Source organism: Uloborus diversus, chromosome 9 (genome assembly GCF_026930045.1).
Source record: "Uloborus diversus isolate 005 chromosome 9, Udiv.v.3.1, whole genome shotgun sequence".
Classification (NCBI taxonomy): Eukaryota; Metazoa; Arthropoda; class Arachnida; order Araneae; family Uloboridae; genus Uloborus; species Uloborus diversus.
Window position 1 is genome coordinate 26,617,332 of NC_072739.1, and position 21,468 is coordinate 26,638,799.

Consider the following 21,468-nt stretch of genomic DNA (forward strand, 5'->3'; position numbering starts at 1 on the left):
CTCATGAATGCCAAAAATTTTTTATCAAAATGTTATTTTATCTAGTTTAAGACGATTTCATTTCGTTTTTGCTGGGGGGGGGGGCTGAAACCCCCTAGCCCCTTTCCTGGATCTGCTAGTGAGCTCATGTATTTCAGTATAAATTGAAATTTTTCCTAGTTTTGGATTAATCCTTTCCTAGCTTAAAAATGAACTAGGTCTAAAGATTCCAAACTGATGTTCTGTTACCTTGAGAGAGAAAAGATTTAGAATAGGACTAAATATAATATGTAAATGATAGCTAAAGATATCCGCTTTATTAATTAATTTTTTATGTATACTACTACAGTCGGACCTTGATGTAAGGACACTCCACGGGACTTCACAGAACTGACCTTATAAGTGGGGTATCCTTATAACCGATTCATATATATATTTATTGATAAATAAGGATGCATTTACAAAGGTGTATGCATTAACTCTTTTCAAAATTTAATATGTCCAAAAACATCAGTTAAATAATAATAGTTGAATCGATTTGAACCAATCGAAATTTTTGGAATTAATAAGAAATTTTGAAATGCATTTTTAAAACTTCCATTTAGAATAAAACTGTATTCAAATATGACCAAGCAAAGAACTGATATGCAACTTACCTTTCTTAACATTACATTAATAAAGGACTGACGGGTTTTTTCTTTAGTTTAAGCACAATGGTTTCTAAGTATCTTTTGAAAATTTTCTTTGGCTTCTAATGACTGGTAAAAAATTGTGATCTGTACATACTGAGTACTTTAGTATCATTGTCATAACACTCAATTTCTGCTTTTAATTTACTACGTTAATAGGAAAAATGACTTTTCACTTTTTAAGGATCGTATATCGCGGAAAATTCTTGGAAGTGAATCTATTAAGCAATGAAATCATTTAAAGAAGTCAGACAAAAGTGACCTTATGAGCGATTAATGTATTATGATCTAACCATATATCCAATTACACATAACATAGAATTCCTATTCAGCAAGCCGGGACTTCAGAAAAGTGACCTTATATGCGGGGTGACCTTCTAAGCGGGTGACCATATATCGAGGTCTGTCTGTATTTATAGTAAAAGCCCTTTTATTCTACAGACAAGCAACTTCTTGAATCGAAATAATGTTTGGGACTTTTGATAGCACATCAATTTAAAAATGTAAAACAGTCGAAAAACATGTTAACAAGCATATCTAACTAGACTAGGGATCATTTGTTAAGGTAATTTTTTTACCAATATTATAGTTTCAGGAAGGTTTTTGAGAATTAGGGTCCATTCATTAATTATGTAAGGGGCCCGAGGGAGAGGGAGGGTTAGAAAGATCTCTACATACTTTTTTGGGGGGAGTGGAGCGCATTCTTAATATTTTTCAAGTCAATATTTTTTATTAGAAATCGCGTGGTCAAGTGATTTGACAGGGATCGTCTTTCTTTTGCATCTGAAATAGAGACGTACCGAGTACTCGGTAACTACTCGGTACTCGGCCGATTTGCCGAGTACTCGGTACTGGGCCAAATTCTGATCAGATACTCGGCCAATACCGAGTAGTTGCAAAAAATTGAATATTATCCAAGACAGATACTAAAATTTAAAAAAAAGAGCAAGCATTATATTCTGCAATCATTTACAATTAAAATTTATAAGTCAAATTTAAATTTTGAGAACAATGAAGTTTGTAATGCTTCAATGGAAAAAATCTTTATTTTAATGTCCGCGAAGTTAATAAAACTTATTTATTAAAAATTATGCAAAAGAGGTAAGTATAGAAAATATGGAATTTTCATATTAAAAATGGATTTTTGCTACAAACAAAAATTAGTTATAAAAAATATAAAAATACCTTTGCTGAAAAAATAAAAGGAAATAAAGCAATGTTAAAAGCACAGTGCAGGAACACTGCAGACACGTGTTTTGGCGTTACAAGAAATTCCTTTTTCAATGCACAAAATGGAGGCTCGTGGATTTAAAGGCATCCGACAAAAGTCGGATGTTTTTTGTCGAATGTCTTTACATTCTTTAGCTCACATGTATGCATTGAAATAGACGTTCCTTGTAACGGTACTCGGCCAAAGTGCTACTCGGTACATCTCTAATCTGAAAGGTAAAAAACGTATTAGGATCAGCAGTTTTTTACTTGTTTTACAAATTAGTGTTGTAAAAGAATTGCACTATGTATGCATGATTTATTTTTAATTCATATCCTGTCATATGAAATGTTTAAAAAATAAAAATCTTTGATTTATGTCAAACTGGGAGTTCTAGTGTAACTGATCCTTTTCCAACAACATTTTATTGTTTTGAAAAATGAAATGGAGTTTTACGTAAGTATAGGGAGGAGGGGTTTGAAAAATCCTACGTACCCTCTTTCATGGGGGTCAAAAATTGCAAAAATCATCATGGCCCTGTATATATCAAAAAGGAGTTTTTTACATGAAGGATAAAATCACGAAGTGTAAAAAACTTGTCAACACTGACTACTAACATATTTTATGCATTGAAAATCTAAAACATGCCTGATGTGCTCTCAAAACATGCTTAAAAACATAGGATCTGACTATTTTTTAAATAATTTTACTAAGTTGAATATTTAAAAAAATTATTTTAATCAATGCGATTTCCTAGTTTATGCTTCTGCCAATGATATTACAAATGATAAAATGCCATTCGCAGAGCACAATATTTAATTTGCTTCTTTACTCACATGTGTTGGCAATGATATGGTTCATAGAAAGCGTAGAGCACAATATTTAATTTGTTTCTTGATTATCAGAAAGTGGAAAGGTGGTAGACAGATGTGCTAACATACATTGTTAGAATTATTTATGTAAATTAGATCTGCACACGTGAACTAGTTTATATACTGTAACCGCACCTAATGCGAATCTTGATCATTCATTGAATTTCTAAAATTTGCCAGTTATATAGATAAGTTGTAGTAGTGCATGAAGCTACGATAAATGTTGTGTCAACTAATAAAGAATTAACTTGAATGCATTTGTGAATTACTCAATAGTTATCATGAAACTTGACTACTTGAAGTTAAATTATATCATTTTTTGGCGCCCAACTAGTGCGGCACGACTGCGAATGGAATAAATGCAGTTCAGAACAGTAGAAGTTGTAATTCGGAAGCAGGCGTATTGTTGAAAAACGCTGTCTTGAAGTATCGAATGAAGATTGAAATATCGCATTAAGTTGAATTTGACAACGGAATGAATAGATTTGTACATCATGGCAGTTTTCGTCCGTTTCGATAAAATTACACCTACAGAATTTTCTATCGTCTGGATAGTACTGGTGTGTGCGAGTTTTTCATAAAGGTAAGCGATTAAAAATGTCAGTAGAAGGTAATATAGTAAAGACAGCTGCTGAACTTAATAAATTTAAAGCGGCTAGAAAAACAATTCGGATTGCAGTAACTAAACTTGTAAATTGTATAGAATCAGGTCTGCAAAGTGAAACTTTTGATAGAAATGTAATTGAGGAAAATTTATATTTGCTTAATGCTAAAGAATCAGAGTTAAAAATTCTTAATGAGCAGATATTTAATTGTTTTGTCGGGGAAGAAGCTGAAATAGAAAAGGAATATAGTTCCGTGTTAGAGTATGAGGAAAAAATTAGTTTATGTCAATTTAGAACTAAAAAGAAATTAGATTCTATTTCAAATGCTGTACAAAATCAATCCACTGGTGACCACATTGTTTCATGCAAAAATGAGGTAAAAAATAACATTCGTTTGCCTAAGATTTCAATTTCTAAATATTACGGAGATCCAAGCCATTTTTTGGAATTTTTTAATTCGTTTGAAAATGCTATCGGGAATAATTCTGAATTATCAAAGATTGAAAAATTTACTTATTTGAAATCGTTATTAGGAGGAGCTGCGTTAAATGCAGTATCTGGGTTCTCACTTTCAGATGAGAATTATGACGCTTGTATAGGTTTGATTAAAGAAAGGTTTGGACGCGTAGATTTAGTTATTTCTTCCCACATGAATAATCTTCTTAATTTGGATCCTGTAAAGTATTCGTCTAATGTAAAAGCTTTAAGAACACTTTACGATTCTTGTGAAATAAACATAAGAAGTCTGAACTCATTGGGGATTGTTTCAGAATCGTATGGGAGTCTATTAGGACCAATTATTTTAAAATTGTTGCCTGATGATATGAATTTAGAATTTAATAGAAAACGTAATTCGAAAAAACAGTATAACGTCACGGAGCTTTTGGATTTCATTAGATTAGAGGTAGAAAGTTTGGAGGCCTCGAATGTAATTATAAATTCAAAGAAAAGGAAATCAAATAGTGAGTTTGCGCAGAATAAAAATAATTACTCTAGAAGTGTTCCCACAACTTCGGCGCTAACCACAATGACTAATTCATACTGCTATTATTGTAATGAAAATACTCATGATGTTAGAAAATGTGAGAAAACAAATGAACAAAAAAGGATGATTCTAAAGAATCAAGGGCGTTGTTATAAATGTTTTAGAAAAGGGCACGTTTCGTTTAAATGTAGGGTAAAAATTCCACCTTGCAAAGTTTGTAACAGTGTAAATCACAATAAATTGTTCTGTAGGAAAATTGTTTCAGATTCTGAAGATAAAGAAAATGCGATTGCATCTTTGTCGCTGAATTCAAAGACAATTTCTGAAACTGCTGATAAAGGTATATATCTGCAAACTTGTACTGTTCATGTTTCAGATAAAAATAGCTTGTTAAGTCGAATCACGCGCATTTTGCTTGATTCAGGATCACAAAAAACGTTCATTAAATCAGAATTAGCAAAGGAATTAAAATTAAAATGTATAAGAAGGGAAAAACTGTACATATATTCTTTTGGATACATTAAGGGTAAATTGAAAGAATATGATGTTGTCGAAGTTAAACTAAAAAGTATGCATGAACCTAATAGTTGTATAACAATTGAAGCCCTTGTAACAGATACAATTTCTGGAGCGCTTATAAAAGTACCCTCGAGAAGTATTTTAGAAATGTTGAAAATGGAAAATTTACAATTAGCCGATAATGGCGAGTCCTCTGAAATAGAATTATTGCTGGGTTCTGATTCGTGTTGGGAAGTACAAACAGGGCAAAAGAAACGAATTAGTAAAAGGTTATTTGCAGTTTCTTCATTGTTTGGGTGGTCGTTAGTTGGAGCTTTCGGGGAAAATCAATCTAGTGCTTCTATGTTTACAATTGGTGCTATGCAATGTGAAAGCGAGGATCATAGCTCAATTAATGATAGTTTGAGAAAATTTTGGGCTTTAGATCATATGGGTTTGGAGGAAAAAGATGATAAAAACGATGAATTGGTCATAAAAAAGTTTGAAAGTGAATTGAATTTCAAAAATGGGAGATATGAAGCTGGTTTGTTATGGAAGTCAAATCATGAACATTTGGCTAGTAACTTTGAAAATGCTAAACTGCGTCTTATGCATTTATCTAACAAATTAATTAATGATGAGTGGCTTAGGGAAAATTATGATAGTATCATAAATGATCAGTTAAGGAACAAAATAATTGAAGAATGTGGCGTTGAAAGTCACGATGGTAATACAATGTACTACATGCCGCATTCTCCGGTCGTAAGAAAAAATGCGTCAAAAACTAAAGTCCGTATAGTGTATGATGCGTCATCAAAAGTTAATGATGAGGTATCTTTAAACCAATGTTTGATACCTGGCCCAAATTTAAACCCTTCAATTTTAGATTTGATATTGTGTTTCAGGCAGTTTAAATATGCGTTTTCGGCAGATATCGAAAAAGCCTTTCATCAAATTGGGATTGTAGAAACTGATAGGGACGCATTGCGATTTTTGTATTTTGACAATGAATTAAATATAAAACATTATCGTATGACTCGTGCTCCGTTTGGAGTTGCTTGTAGCAGTTTTATTCTCGCATGTACTATAAAACATCACATAAAGAAATTGTCAGTGGAAAATCCAGAGATTTTTAAGATGTTAAATAATTTTATTTATGTAGATGACATTTTTTACGGTTCAGATTCCGTAGAACATGCCTTCAAGTTAAGCACTGAAGCTTATAACGTACTTAAAGAAGCGGGAATGAATTTGCGTCAATTTAGTACAAATTCAGAAGAGCTTGAAAAAATCTGGGATAAGAATGGAATTGTTGAGGTACAAAAAGAGCACAATGATACTTTAAAGGTACTAGGACTTAACTGGTGTAATAGTAAAGATGTATTGTTTTTAAATATAGATAAGTTGTCTGAAACACTAAATAAATGTAGAATAATCACAAAAAGAAACATATTAAAAGTAACCGCTACTATTTTTGATCCGGTAGGATTTATTTCACCTTTTGTATTGAGAGCGAAATTAATAATGCAAAATCTTTGGCAGTTGGGTTTAGAACTTGAAGATGAAGTTCCAATTGAATGCAAACAAATGTGGTCCGAGTGGTGCGATGAAATAGAAACTCTAAAGAAATTCGAAATTTGCCGCGAATATTTTCCTTGCGAACTAAATCGTAATAAGAATAAAGAATTGCATATATTTGGTGATGCATCAATAAAAGCTTACGGTTCAGTAGCGTATTTAAGATCGGTTGAGGACTGTACTGTAGCATTTGTTATGGCAAAATCTAAAATTGCGCCGATTAAACAAAAACTCACACTACCAAGACTAGAATTGTTAGCTGCATTAACGACATCAAAACTCGCAAAGTGTCTAAAAGATTTGTTTTCCATTCAAGAAGAGAACATTTACTTGTGGACTGATAGTCAGATCGTAATACATTGGATTCGAAGTGCCCCTGAGCGATGGAAATTATTTGTCAAGAATAGAGTATCTGAAATACAATCTTTAACAAAATTTAATGCATGGGGACATTGCAGTGGATCCGACAATCCGAGTGATATATTGTCACGTGGGTGTTCTGCTGAACATTTATTGTCATCAAAATTATGGAAATCCGGACCAGATTGGTTGTCCGAATCAAAAAACAATTGGCCCAAGAAAATGCCATTGACATCTGGGTTTTCTGATGTGGAGCTAGAAAAGAAGAAATGTGTTGCTGAAAATACAGTTCTACCTTCTGTTGCGGTGAATTCTGACAGTCTTCTGAATCTTGAAAAGTATAGTAAACTAAGTCGAGCTGTTAGGGTGACCGCATGGATACAAAGATTTATTTATAATGTAAGGTGTAAAGCTGACAAGAAAAAAGGTCCCTTAAGAGCTGAAGAACTTTTCGCTGCAGAGTTAAGTTTGATAAAGGAAATTCAACATGAGCATTTTAGTGACGAAATTACTTGTTTAAAACAAGAACATCAAATTAGTAGAAATTCTAAAATTCGTGAATTGAATCCATTCCTCAGTGAAGACGGGATGTTGTTAGTAGGAGGCCGACTACAAAAATCGACTTTGAGTTTTTACGAAAAACATCCAATTATTATTCCATCAAAAACTCATTTTACTGAAATCTTGGTGCGAGATGCACATGAAAAAGTTTTCCATTCGGGAATGGCAGGTACTCTTGGGTACCTTCGGGAAAAATATTGGATAGTTAGAGGACGGCAGAATGTGAAACGTATTATAAGAAAATGTATCATCTGCCAGCGGTTTAATTCCAGACCAATGCAGCAAGACATAGCCCCTTTGCCATCTGCCAGAATCGAAAAATCAAATCCGTTCGATGTAATCGGCGTGGACTATGCTGGACCTCTGTTTGTTAAAAACGAAGATACGAAGTATTATATTCTTCTGATTACCTGTGCGGTGACTAGAGGTATTCATCTGGAATTAACTAAAAACTTGACTACGGAATCTTTCTTGCAAGCTTTCCGTAGATTCGTGTCAAGAAAAGGATTATGCTCTGTTATCTATTGTGATAATGCAAGAACATTCAAGGCAGCTGATGCAGAACTTAAAAAGATGTGGCAAGTATTAAGTCATCCTGACGTAAAGAACTTTTATGCCGCAAAAGGTATACAGTGGAGATACATCGTAGAAAAAGGAGCATGGTGGGGTGGCTTCTATGAGAGACTTGTACGATCAGTCAAGACTATGCTAAGAAAAACACTTGGTCGCGCCTCACTGCATGCCGACGAGTTGGAAACTGTTTTGATTGAAATAGAGTCGGTGATAAACCACAGACCTCTGACGTACATTGAGGATGATCAACATGAATACCAGGTATTATCACCTGCTCATTTTCTTTTAGGAAATAAGCCATTAAATTTGCCTCCAGTGAAATATACAGACTTTGTGCCTACTAGTAATAGGAAAATTATGTGTAAAATGTATCAATATCGTGAAAGACTTTTAAATAGATTTTGGAAGTTGTTCTACAGAGACTATTTGTTGCAATTAAAATCGGTAAACGGTGCGAAAAACCACAAAACTAAAACAGAACTAAACGTGAATGATATTGTTGTAATAAGAGAAGAACTTTTACCGCGTAACATGTGGAGATTAGGAAAGGTTGTTAAGACTTTTACTGGAAGAGATGGATTAATTCGCAGTTGCGAAATTAAAACGGAAAGAGGCATATTAAAAAGACCAGTTCAGTTGCTGGTTAAGTTAGAATGTGAATGAGTTGTTACATGTATTTAAAATTGTAAATTATTGTGAACATTTGTTTTTAATTGTTGTATAAAGTTAAAAGTTTACTAATATTTGATATTCTTACTAGCAAGTTTATGCTGTAAAAAAATGTTTACTAATATTGTTGTTTAAACTAAATTTTGAACCTTTTTTCAATTTCGTTCATTTGAATTGTTTGATAAATTCTGATAAAATTTGAAAAATTTCAAATGTAAAAATTTCTTCATTTAAAGTTATTTTTTGAAGGTATTTTGAGATATTTCTGAGAAGTTTGGTAAGTAATTCTTGAAAAAAAAAAAAAAAAAAAAAAAATTGAAATTGTTTAAAAATAATATTTGAATTTGATTTGAGCATCTTGAAGCTCTAATATGAAAGTTATTGGGTTCTTGGTGTTCTGAACATTCTGTTCAGCCGGGCCCAGTGTGTTAGAATTATTTATGTAAATTAGATCTGCACACGTGAACTAGTTTATATACTGTAACCGCACCTAATGCGAATCTTGATCATTCATTGAATTTCTAAAATTTGCCAGTTATATAGATAAGTTGTAGTAGTGCATGAAGCTACGATAAATGTTGTGTCAACTAATAAAGAATTAACTTGAATGCATTTGTGAATTACTCAATAGTTATCATGAAACTTGACTACTTGAAGTTAAATTATATCATACATCATTTGTGACATCGCAAAGACCACGCCTTATTTTCAAAATCGGACATTTTAAACAATTAATTAAAAATTAAGTGTCGGGAAAATGAAAGTGTTTCCTCGCTCCATGTTTTTTTTTTTTTTTTTTTTTTTTTTTTTTTTTTTTTTTTTTTTTTTTTTTGCTTATTCTATCAATTTCAGTGACTAAAAGTAGTACTTTTGACTGAAGGAAACAAACCCATTTGAATTGTTTTTTTACTATGCTACATTTATGTATAAATGTCAATTTTAATTGTTCATTCCAATAATTAACTTTAAAGCATCAGTTTATGTTTTTACCAACTTTTTAACAACAGTTTATGTTTTACTAACTTTTTTTTTCCTTCTCATTGTTTTAGAATGACATCCGAAGTTATTTCAGGATATCGACATTTGGGTTCTTGGATGGTGGTAAATTAGAAGTGAAACTTAACCATTTAACATTTTCTCCAAAATATGATGCAAAGGTAAGCTCCTAAATTCTGATTTAATGCAAAAATATTTTCAATAATAATTAAAGTAACTGAATCTAAATTGCTCTTATATTTTCTTTAAATTCGAAATTTCAGCCTTCGTGGCTCTGTGGTAGATGCTTCACTTTGTAAGACAGATGCTGTGGGTTCGATTCCCACCGGTGCCCTGGGTGTCATTTCTTTCTTTTTGTGTTGTAAATCTTTCTTGTATTATCTTGTATGTAAATAAAACAAAGAAGTCCATTCTCTTGAAGCAATGACCTCCTTTTACTTAATGTTTACTTATGCTATATCAACAAAAAATCCAAAATTTACCTTAAGTATTAAGGACCATTTTAAACTTGCAGAATATGTTGCCTTTGTTTATAATTTTCCGCTGAAAAAAACATAAGTACTACTTAATAACTGTATATATCTTTAGCAGGGCTCAAAATTAACAATAGCCATCTGGTCTAGGACTCCAAAAACATCCATCAGACCAGCAGAATATAAATTTTAGTGGTTCAAAGAACCAGTAAAATTTTATTTCAGTTTTCCTTTTAAAAATTTTTAGCAGCATCATTTGTTAAAACTGTTAAATGTTTCCTCCTTTTTTTCACAATGTTTAGGCTTTCTTAAGAAGAAAAGATAGATTTAAGAAATTTCTACAACATCGAAAACATATTGCTTTTTGCATCCCATTGTCTTCCTCTCAAAACAAGAACATTAAGTTTTGTTGGCTTAATTCCTTTAATAGTATTAGTGAACAAAAAGATGCCTGTTTCCTTTCTTCTTTAGTCGCTCAGATGTGTCCATTAAACTGCTAGTTGACTCATTTTGTTTTACACATTTTCATTTTTTTCTTAAATTTTTCATTATTTTAAACCAGAATACAAGAATGGACATCTGAAAGTGTGCCGGGCAGTAAAATGTTGTAGTTGCTGGTTCATTGGACCAGTGGCTTATTTTTCTAAATTTCTACTCCTGCCTTCAGTACAGTCAAACCCCATTGTAAAGCTTTGCTATTTATATTTTTGGCCTAACAATAAAAAAAACAAATATTTCATTAAATTTATTTTTATTGCTTTTCAAAATAATGCCCATGTAAATTAATGCTTTTTGCATGCTTGTGAACCAAGCGCAGGTCCAGGAGGGGGATGGAGGGGGGGCATGGGGTTCATAACCCCCCTTAAGACCTTAAGTGACCAAAGATAGCCAAAAACTGGATTTTTGGGACTTATAATTTGAAAAACTCCCCTTGACCCCCATTTTTGTCCAAATTTGGACTTGCCCTTGGTGTAAACCAAATTTGTAAGCATTTTTTCCATTCTGATTGAGGTAACTCCAAAACATGCATGTTGGAAGCATCGACCGCTTCTTGGTGTGTTGAAAATTGTTGATCTTGTAATTTATTTTTCATGTTAGGGTATAATTTAAAGTCATTGGGTGCTAAAGAAGGGTTGTAACAGCTCGTTGATCCATTAATTTATTGTTTTGACTGGTCAAAAATTCCTTTGTGTGAGCCCATGCATGTGAGCTCGCCTTATCTTGATGAAGAATGATCGCCTCATCTTCTGCTTTTTACTAATTTCTCCAACGACTTCTGACAAAATAATGGTTATGTGCCATTCAGATTTGAAGGTCCTTCCTGCATTGCTGTACCACTACTATTGCCAAGTGACTGGTAATGCTTAAGAAACAAGCAATCTTTGATATACTTCTTCAGGGAACAACTTCATTTGGGTTTTGCTCATCTTGGATGGCCCATACAGTTGATTGCTATTTTGTTTCAGGGACAAATTTTTTAACAGCCAAATGTTCATGCAATATCTTATTGGTGCTTGTTATGCTAATGAATGCCCAAAGATACCTCAATCTCACAGTATGTCACATGACCATCTTCTGAACCAAGATTAAATTCATTATACTAGTTTTTTTTTTTTTTTTTTTTACAATGCTGTAGGATAGTGTTTTATCTATGTATAAAGAATCAAGTTCATTGAAGCACTCTTGTCTGGATAGTCCATGTCAAAAGGTATAGAAAATAATTGCGCAAAAATGTTCACGAATCGATTCCGTTTTTTGCCTGAGACGATTTTTTTACGATAAATGGCGAACTGTTCTGAAGAATTTAGTTAAAAATATCAAGTTTTCATTTGGAGTCTTCTAATGTTCCTTAGCTAATTGTAATGTTGCCAAAGCCAGAAATATAAATAGCAACCCTCGTACAAAAGGCTTCAAAGTACCATAAATTTTCTCCGTTGTAGCTGGAATTTTCAAGCAATGTGATGTTGTGTATCAGGTTTTAAAAAATTTTGAATTTTTGAGCTTATGTTTCATTTAACCATGCAGTACTAAATGCTTTTTTGTATCATCGTAAAATATACAACTGCTAACAGTTTTTCTTTTTTCTTCAGCTGGGTTTTACACTAACAAAAACTGTAAGTGAAAGTAACACACCATATATGGTAAGTTTCATGATCATTCTATCTAGCATATGTTTCAAATTCTACATGTTCTTTTTTTTTTTAAATTATCAAAGTTGACAGTATCAAAGGGTCAGTATTAAAAGCTAGGCAATATTTTTAAGGGATACCGCTTGTTATGACTTGAAAGAACTTTTTCTGCTGCCTAAAATTTTTTTAAAGATATTGTACAGTGATAGGACTGATGTACATTTTCTTACGTGTTGGCTGGTGTTTAGCATTTTAATGTTTACCATGATAGATTAAAATGAGTGCCACAACAAAATTTTGTACCACATAAATTTTTCTCTTTGAAGAAATCATATTCTAGTACTTTTATTATCTTCTAACCTTTTCTTTTTTTCTTTCTTTTTTTTGTTTCTCCTTTTTAATTTCCTAAATACACAATATCTTACTTCATTTAGAAATTGCTTAGAAATAGGGTAAAAGTCCATAAAAAGATGGAAAACAAAGAGTTTAGTTTTGCCTTGAAATTGAAATAAATATCTGGACCCGATCCCTGGTTTATTCCTCTACTGTATCACCATTATATTTTAAAAATAATTAAGGATTTGAGAAATAAAAACTGATGTTTTTTGAGTACTAAATGTTGAACACAAAAGATATTTGTTTAGCCTTCATCAAATTATTTTTTAAAAATAAATAATAAATAGATAAATTAAGCTCTAAATACTTTTCATTTGATTTAGTTTAAAATTTTAGTGCATTATAATGTATTGTATTTTCTGTCTGCATATCCTCACAATCATTCTTTGCATTGTGTTCGATTCTAGTTGTTTTTCTTCCATTACAATTATTTATTTTTTGTTTTTTCAAAACATGATGAGGACTTAAAGTTTATTTTTGTAAGATTTTATTTGGAGAATGTATTGGAATTAGATCTTTTTTCCTTTTAATGTGTTTCCTTGAGATCTAGCACTCCCTCAAATAATTATTTTAATTCTGTGTATTTGATTTTATGTAATATTTTATAAGCAATTGACTAGATTGGTTGTAATTGAATTATTATGTACTGTTAGATTTTATTGCCGTTATTAATGTTATAAAGGAATTAAATAATTCAGCATGTAAGAAAAAGAAAATAAGAAAAACCATGTTTATTTCATAGTTTGTATCTTTCTAAAGAAAATTCTTTTTCTTTTTTTTCTCTCTCCCTCTTTAGGAAGGACAACAAAATAAATGTTTTCTTGCTGATGATGCTATGAAAGCTGATGGAAACATTCAAATCGTTTCTTTCCTATTGGACTTAAAAAATAATGAGTAAGTTCCTTATTCGGCAAACTTTGTTTTCGGTTCAGAAAATAAGGGAAATTATAGCAACATTGCAATAAGTTGTTTTTATTCAAAATGCTTTATTCGTATTTTTAACAATGCTCAATGTCTCCCCTCATTGGATAAAATTCTGAACTTCATTCAGTAAACTGAGAATTTTCTTCCTCCTTAAGATTTAAGATCAGGACATTCCTGTTGATATGAAAAGTTATTGTTACATGTGGCAGAAAGGAACTTAATCCATTACATCAGGCAACTTGCTAAAAAATTCCAAAATTAGCAACTGCAGCAAATTCCTTCTATTTCTGGATTTTTTCATTGAAACAATTTAAAAAGTTGAAAGTAGAGTGGTAAGGGCGGCAGTTTTAAGATTTGCCCCACGTTGGAAAAATCGATGATCCAGCACTAGGATCAAGGTTCCGACCGACAAATAGATGCTTCTTATTCATAGTAGCTAAATTACATGCTGGGTTCAGGTTATTTTTCGCCTATTCTGTCGAGATGTTCGGCTGAATATTCATGCCCTGCATTCAGTCTAATTAGTTCCACAGACTGTTAATAAATTAAATAATTCTTTGAAAATAAGTTTTTTTTTATTTTAGTTTTATTGCCATTATTTACAGAAGATTAAAGATTATCTTTCTACCAATTACAGACTTTTAAATATCTTTATTTTAAATAGCAAATTAAAACTAAAAGTGCTTTTTGCAGCTCAGTAAAATCCCAGTTTTGGAAAAAATGTTAATAATTTGCAATATATGTTGTTCTGCATTTCAGATGAGTTTTTTATGATTTTAACATAAGTATGTTTTAAGTTGATTTTTTTTCCCCCAATTTGTTTTTTTTTTTTTTTCTTATATTTAAAATATTCAGCTTTCTGCTAAGAATTAAGTTTTGATTCACTGTAGCGCTTTTGCTATATTGTTGTAAATCATTCATTTCTGATATGAGTTATTAATATTGTTATGTGTTAAACTTTTTAACAAACTGATTTCAAAGTTTCAGCGTCCTGATTTTTTTTTCTCTCTCTCTCTTCTTTCAGAATGCAAGTTAACTGCAGCACACTTCTCCCATTTCTTGAAATAAAACCTGGCACTGAGTCGAATCTTACCATGATGAATGAAGTACGCAAGTCCAGGGATAATAGGCATCAAATAAATGATGTGATGATGATAAAACAGAAGCGTTCTGCGGGAGAAGAACCTCCCAAAAACGGTTGAGAAAATTCTGTGTTCTTTCTTTTTAAAAAATCAAGAGTGTTTTTCTTTTCATTTTTTTTTTCTGTTTGTTTCACAACTGCTTTATTTCTTTCCTTGGTCTTTTAATAAGAAAAAACAATTGTCTCTTGGAGTGCTTCATAGCAGCAGTGGTTAGGTGGGCTGCCCTGTCTTTTATAGTTACCTCTGTTTTCTTTGTGACGTGACAAATGTGGGATATAGTTGCGCCCAAATCAAACTTGGGGCAAAGTTATCAAAATTATTAATTAAAAAATATTTCAATTATTTTGACTAGCTTAACCATTAGGGTGGTCCAAAAAAACTTTTTCAGCTAGAGTCCGGGACACCCCCTATCTTTTTTGCACTTACTAATTGTACTATGCTGTAAAAGTTTTAGCTTCTTACTAAATTTTAAGAGGGTGCTCAATGACCCCTTCATTTAACATTAGCCGTATCATACTAAATGGCACAAATTGAAAAATATTTAATTTCTTCAGCTGCTTTTTTTTTTGTAAATAATTGTTTTATTGCAATGTTATGCATATTTCTAGTGTATATTATAATATGAAGTATTTTTTCAACCCCCCTCCCCACACTTGAAAAGTTTGGGGGAGGGGGTTGAGCACCCTCTTTGAGTTGAAATAGGAATCCCTGTATCTAGGAGATTTTTTTTTTACATGTATTTTTGAACCACCCTATCACCCATGCAAAGCATTCACGCTCAAAATTTATAGCCTTGTTGTAAAAATATCATGTAAAATGTCTTGTACCCTGAGATTTATCTTTCGTAAACAAATGTTTTATTCCGGATTTTTACAACAGGGCTGAAGCTCGGAATTCTGAAATGAGTTTTGACTGTATAATTGAAAATTCAGTGCTTAATCCTGCTGAGAACATTAAATCCTAAAACGACATTTTTTGGCCTTTTGGATATGGGCTCATGATCTTCACAATATTATCAAGACACTATAAGCAACTGTAGTAACTCCATTCCATGTAGCTGTGCATAAAAACGAAACAAAATGAATCTTTTTTTTTTCTCTTAGAAAAGCAGACAAAATGTGAATTGTTTATTTTTTGCCAAAAGCTGGAGAAAAAAACTTAAAGCAATACTTAACTTATGAAATGAGATGAGATATTAAAGAAGTTATGATATGTCCACAAAAAACTTCTTTGAGGAATAATATGTCTGTTTTTAATAAAAATGAACACCATTGAGTCTTTCTAATTGCTCACCAATTACCTCAATAGTTACCATCTTTTCATTTCTTCTTTCTACTCTTTTTTTTTTTTTTGAGATAAAAGTTGATTTCTATGTAAGTAAGAGTTCATATAACACTGAGAATTGTATTAAATTCTCTCTTTTTATCTTAGAAGAAACCAAAGATATACCTGATAAAAAATTAAGTGACACAAATTCCGAAAAGAAGGATGATGCAATTAAAGAGATGGATGTTTCTGCTGCTACGCCTGCTTTGCCTACTGCATCTTCTTCCAAGTATTGCAATTCATTTAACATACCCTTCAAAACTGAAATCACTGGCCAAAGGAAAAAGATCTCTGATTTAGAGGTAAAAATTTGAACTTTTGTTGCAAATGTGTTTAGTTTTGATTAGTGTGGAAAATATTTCATTCAACTGCATTGGTAAATAACACTTAGTTTCTCTCAACTATTGAAAAACTTTCAAGTCAGTGAAATATAAATTCATTCCCCCTGGTGACACACGGGGGTCACCAGGGGTACCACGGTACCCCCATTAGCTCAGAGGAAGAAAGAAAGAAAGAAAAGGGGAAAAAATTAAAAATGAAGAAAAAGCAAAAAGAATAGAAAACACTAATTTAAGATGTGGTAATGCCATTGGGGGAGAGAGAGGAGTTGAGTTGTAGTTGCCCCCCCCCCTGACTCTTTTAAATAACAGGCCTAGATGCAGTGATACCCCCATTACTGAAGCTCTGTGCACACCTATGGTAGTAAACTATTGCTTTTGATATTTTAAGATTTCCATATTATGTTTTCCAAATTGAAAATATATAATGCATTCAAGAAGGTTGAATTATATGAGGAAAATAATATATTTTTTTACATACATATGTGAAATGATTTATGAGTTTTATGTTTCTATAAATGATGATAATAAATGAAGAAAAATTATAACACACACACTAGTCACATCCAGTTTTTATTTTGACAATCAACATTTCATGCTAATATTTCTGTATTATGTGCTTTTGCAATCAGTCGTAATGCTGAAATGAGAAGGCAGGACAAAAGGTTATTGCTTTATGCTAGTGGTTTCCAATCTGTGTGGTGTACCTTCCCCTCCCAGAGAGACACAGAGTTATTGCAAGGGTGGTACACAGCTGTTACAAAAACATTTTGAACCAAAAAAAATAGTTAAATAAAAATACACTAAATGTCAACCTTTTGCCATTTGGGTGTGAGTGACCAAACTAAGAACACTGATATGTTTTCAGTGGCTCCCTATTCGAGGAAATTTGCGATCTAAAACAAACCCATCCATTGCATGAACATTGTATTAATGTTTAACCAATGTTGTATTTTAAGAATCTATTTTTCTGTAAATCTGTACAATTAGTTAAATGTAGTAAAACTCTCAATACTCATATTAAAATATAACAATTAAATATGTTTTGTGCATAAAAATTACTTAGTGTAAAATATTTTATTGTTTTTCTAGCCCTATAAATAAATTTTAATGCAAGATGACAGTTATGAAATAATAATAGTATTAAAAAATGAAGCTATTGGGGGGAGCAGAACAGTTTTTGTACAAAGAAAGGGAGGCACAAATCTGGAAATGAGGAAAATTGCTTCTTCAGTAAGGTTCAGACACTTCAGACAGCTTACTGGAAGAAGCTGTGATGAACCAAAGGGTTATCTTTAAGAAGGCTAATGAACTTCGCTGAAGACTGATAACTTCACAAGTACCAGCATAGCTTGGCCCATGGCCTGTTGCTGGTCATCAGGTTTGTATGTTCATTTAATAAACTGAAGAATGTATTCCCATACTTTACTATTATTTTGTCCCACCCAATAAAAATTAAATCCGAGTAAATAAAATTAACAACACTTATTTTATTTTTCCTTTTAAAAGTAAGTTTTTTTTTTTTGAATTTAACAGCTATTTTCTGCCATTAAAATAGAAAGTTTATAAGTTTATTTTTGGAGTCATTTCTTTCCACATAAATATGAGGAATTTTATTTAATTTTCATAAAATTCAAAATACTTTTTTTTTTTTTTTTTGGCTTAAACACCAGCTGCACAGTTTCATTTATTTTTTCTAGTTTTAAGAATATGATTTTTCCTCATTCAGTTTCAAATTAAATAAAAGATTTTTTCCCCCTTAATATTTACTCTTTTAGAACTTCAGAAAAATTTTTCATTTTCTCAGCTCACCTTTTAATTTTTCAATTTATATATCAACGTTAATTGCTTAAATGGCTTCAGTTAGTATGTTTGAACTATGTCAGTATGTTTTAGACATTATTTGAATCTCTTAACTGGTATTAGAAACCAGCAGTATGAAATTTATATTTGTGTGTGAAAAATTTCTGATTATCTGCATAGTAGAAGGGTAGTATAACCAGGGACAATCCTCAAAATAGGTAAAAATGATGCTAGTGCAATAGCAAGGTATGAACATATCATGATATTTTCGAAAATATCCTATATTTTGATATATATCCGATATTTTCGATCAGCACAATAAAATCAAGTCTTCAAATCAGTCTTCAAAATAGTAAGTACATCCTCAAATCACTCTTTACTTTCTTATATTATTATTACAATATGTAGATTTAAAATTAAGGTTTCTTTCATTACTTATATCTAATATTTCATTCTACATTTTTATCAATTTTAATGGAGTTAATTTAGCATTAGCTATTTTGCTCATTATCCTCCTGTTAGCTACTTTCACACAGTTATATGATTCAGAAATAAAAAATATGCATTAGTTGGTGAACAGTCACAAGACATTTTCTTTTTTTTTTCTGACCAATATTTAATATTTAATTAAGCACTTTTAATATGAATTAAAATTGTTACATTACTAATTTTTATGAATATAAAATTAAAAGTAACATTTTATTACTTTGTTATATTAATGATGTGTTATACATCATAAAAATATAGTACATAACTTTTTGGTTATTTTTAATAATAATTGAACAACATTATTATGATTAATATACTTTTTATTGAAAATATCATAGTTGAAAAAATAAATATCAAAAATATCAAAATATCATGATATTTTCAAAATAAATATTGGACATATATTATGATATATATCATGATATATATCAACTGATATATTGGCGAACCCTGTATAATAGTTTCAAAAAATCAATCACACTCACATGCATTTCAATTCAAGCTGAAAATGATAACAGTGTATATAAAAGCTAAATATTAATCGCTCATTTTTCTAAACAGATTACACACAGAAACAGCAAATGATACTACCAGATCAAGTTAGGTTACACCTAAACGGTATGGGAGAGGCAAGGGGAGTTTTTTCAAACAAAACTGACCAAGTCGCTCGTATAATCACCTAAAGAGTAGAAGTGAAAATCAAGTTTTAACTAGTCATGTTTCGGTGACCTTGGAAGGTTTTTTTGGAAATGAGGGGGAAGGATAAAAAATAGAATGTCAAAAAAAAAAAAAATGTTTTGCAATTGTTAAGTTGAAATAGGTCTTCTATATTCAGTAAATCATCACCATAAAAAAATTCCAAAAGAAAATTGAAAACATGAAACACCTCAGATAAACCACAAAGTAGAGAATTCGCCTGCAGATTATCGGAAGTTTACTGTAATAACAAAAATTTTAAGTGTCTAATTTTTTTTACAGTTTAGTTTCTGTGTTGAGCTTTCTATCATAATCTTTCTTTTCTCCTAGTTCTATGTGTGGATGAAAGAACCAGAAGCTGTTGGGTTGTACAGTTTATACGTCCATAACTGTCCTGCAGATGATAAGTTGCCACTTTTTATTAATCTTTCTGTAAGTTTCCAACTAAATAAGAAGTATTAATTCTCAAATACTTTTAGTAACATTTTTACTGCTGTGCGACTTGAATTCTTTCTTCTAAAAGTCCCAATCAGAATGTTTTGACGAGCCTGATATGTTTCTGGGAACTAAGAGTTTTGCCTCATAACAAATCTCTGAGAGACTAAAAATAGACCAGAAGCATCCTAAGACAGTTTCAAGAAAGAAATGCTATTATCTTTTTTTAGAAAGTTATTATGTAAGAGTTTTTGCAACCAGCATTTGAGAAAGCTTCAAAGGGCTGTCCGTAAATGTCACCCCCCCCCCCTCTTCCCCTTTGTCACAAAATGTCGCACCGCTCTTTGCTCCTTTCTCTTGTCACATATGCCAATTTTCATATATATTCTCATAACAAAATGTGTGAGGCAACTCTTTTTGTTACCCCCTCCTTCTGCCTTCTCACAATTTCATGAACCCTCCTTCCCCCTCTTCTGACTGCCCTAGGCCCATCATTTTAGGGAGTCAGGAGGGAGCATTTGATTGAAATTTATGCATTGAATGATAAAGTGTGACTTATATTCAAAGCTTTTTAAAAGATAATGGACAATATGTTAAATATCTCTAGTCCTAGAAGCTGTATGAGAGGCTATTCTTCTTGTAGTACCCTCGGAAAAATCTTGATATTTTCAGTCGTACCCATTAAAAAGTGATTGGATTGTTTTTTGTTAATCAAGTTTGCTAGTGTTGGCTTAACCTTTTGGCTATTCTACTGAAGTTATCTCAATATATATATATATATATATTTGGTGTAATGCTTGAAGTACTGTCAGCCCCGCTTAAACGGATATCAGATAAACGAATACCCTGTTTATACTTTTAAAAAAAACATAGAATATTTCCCCATAGACGCAATGTTGAAGATCCCCGCTTAATTGAATCATTTTCCAGGATAATCGAATAATATTGATCAGCTTCCACAAGAATATTTGTTGGGAAAAATTTTGAATAAATTTGAAATAAGTTTAGTGAGGAACAATTATTGACCTGAAAATATAAAAATACTTTCACCATCAACGGGCAAGAAAATCATTTGTATTTCAACAAAACATTTCCTCTATTCTTCTAATTTCTTTTGTCATTGCCAAAACAAGAAAACAACAAATAGCGCAGTCGATAATTAAATTGAATAAGTAAAGAAATATACACATTTCAGATGATAATAAACTGATAAATAGGAAATGTAAAACATTGTAGACAAGGAAGGAAAAAAAAGGAATTGGGAAAAAGTGTTCCCGAAAGACTTAGGGCAAGCAATCTACTATTACAGAATTTTAAAAAAATTAATTTACTGAAAAAAGTTGCCAAAACAAAGATTTCATAACTCACGTTGTAAGTTGCATTTTGTAATTTTCATACGTACTTAGAATACATATGCTAATTACTAAACAATTTGTTGTTTATTTCAAAAACTTTCTACCAATAATATTAATTATTTTGTTTATATAGCTAATGATTTATTATTATTGTGTTTTAAGACAAATGTTGTCGATTTGGGAAGGAAAAGAAAATTTCCCTGCTTATAATGAAATACCCCGAATTTGAGTAATATTTTTGGAAGTGACGATATTCGATTAAGGAGAGCCGACAGTATAAACCTTTCATTCGAAAAAGATTTTGTATCTCTATTGTGATAGCTATTTTAGTTTTTAGATTGTTTAGCTGTAAGATTATAGGAAAAATGGGTCGATTAACTAATTTAT

General features: G+C 31.4%; 1 protein-coding gene across 1 annotated transcript in view; it reads left to right on the forward strand.

Moving 5' to 3' along the window:
- LOC129229216 (protein GPR107-like) overlaps positions 1 to 21,468 on the forward strand; it is a 49,645-nt gene that overhangs the window by 1,816 nt on the left and 26,361 nt on the right. Inside the window, exons 2-7 of the mRNA XM_054863478.1 lie at positions 9,629 to 9,736; positions 12,139 to 12,189; positions 13,370 to 13,467; positions 14,522 to 14,694; positions 16,071 to 16,267; positions 19,622 to 19,723. Of these exons, the coding sequence (XP_054719453.1) occupies positions 9,629 to 9,736; positions 12,139 to 12,189; positions 13,370 to 13,467; positions 14,522 to 14,694; positions 16,071 to 16,267; positions 19,622 to 19,723 (729 nt within the window). The remainder of the gene's footprint in view (positions 1 to 9,628; positions 9,737 to 12,138; positions 12,190 to 13,369; positions 13,468 to 14,521; positions 14,695 to 16,070; positions 16,268 to 19,621; positions 19,724 to 21,468) is intronic.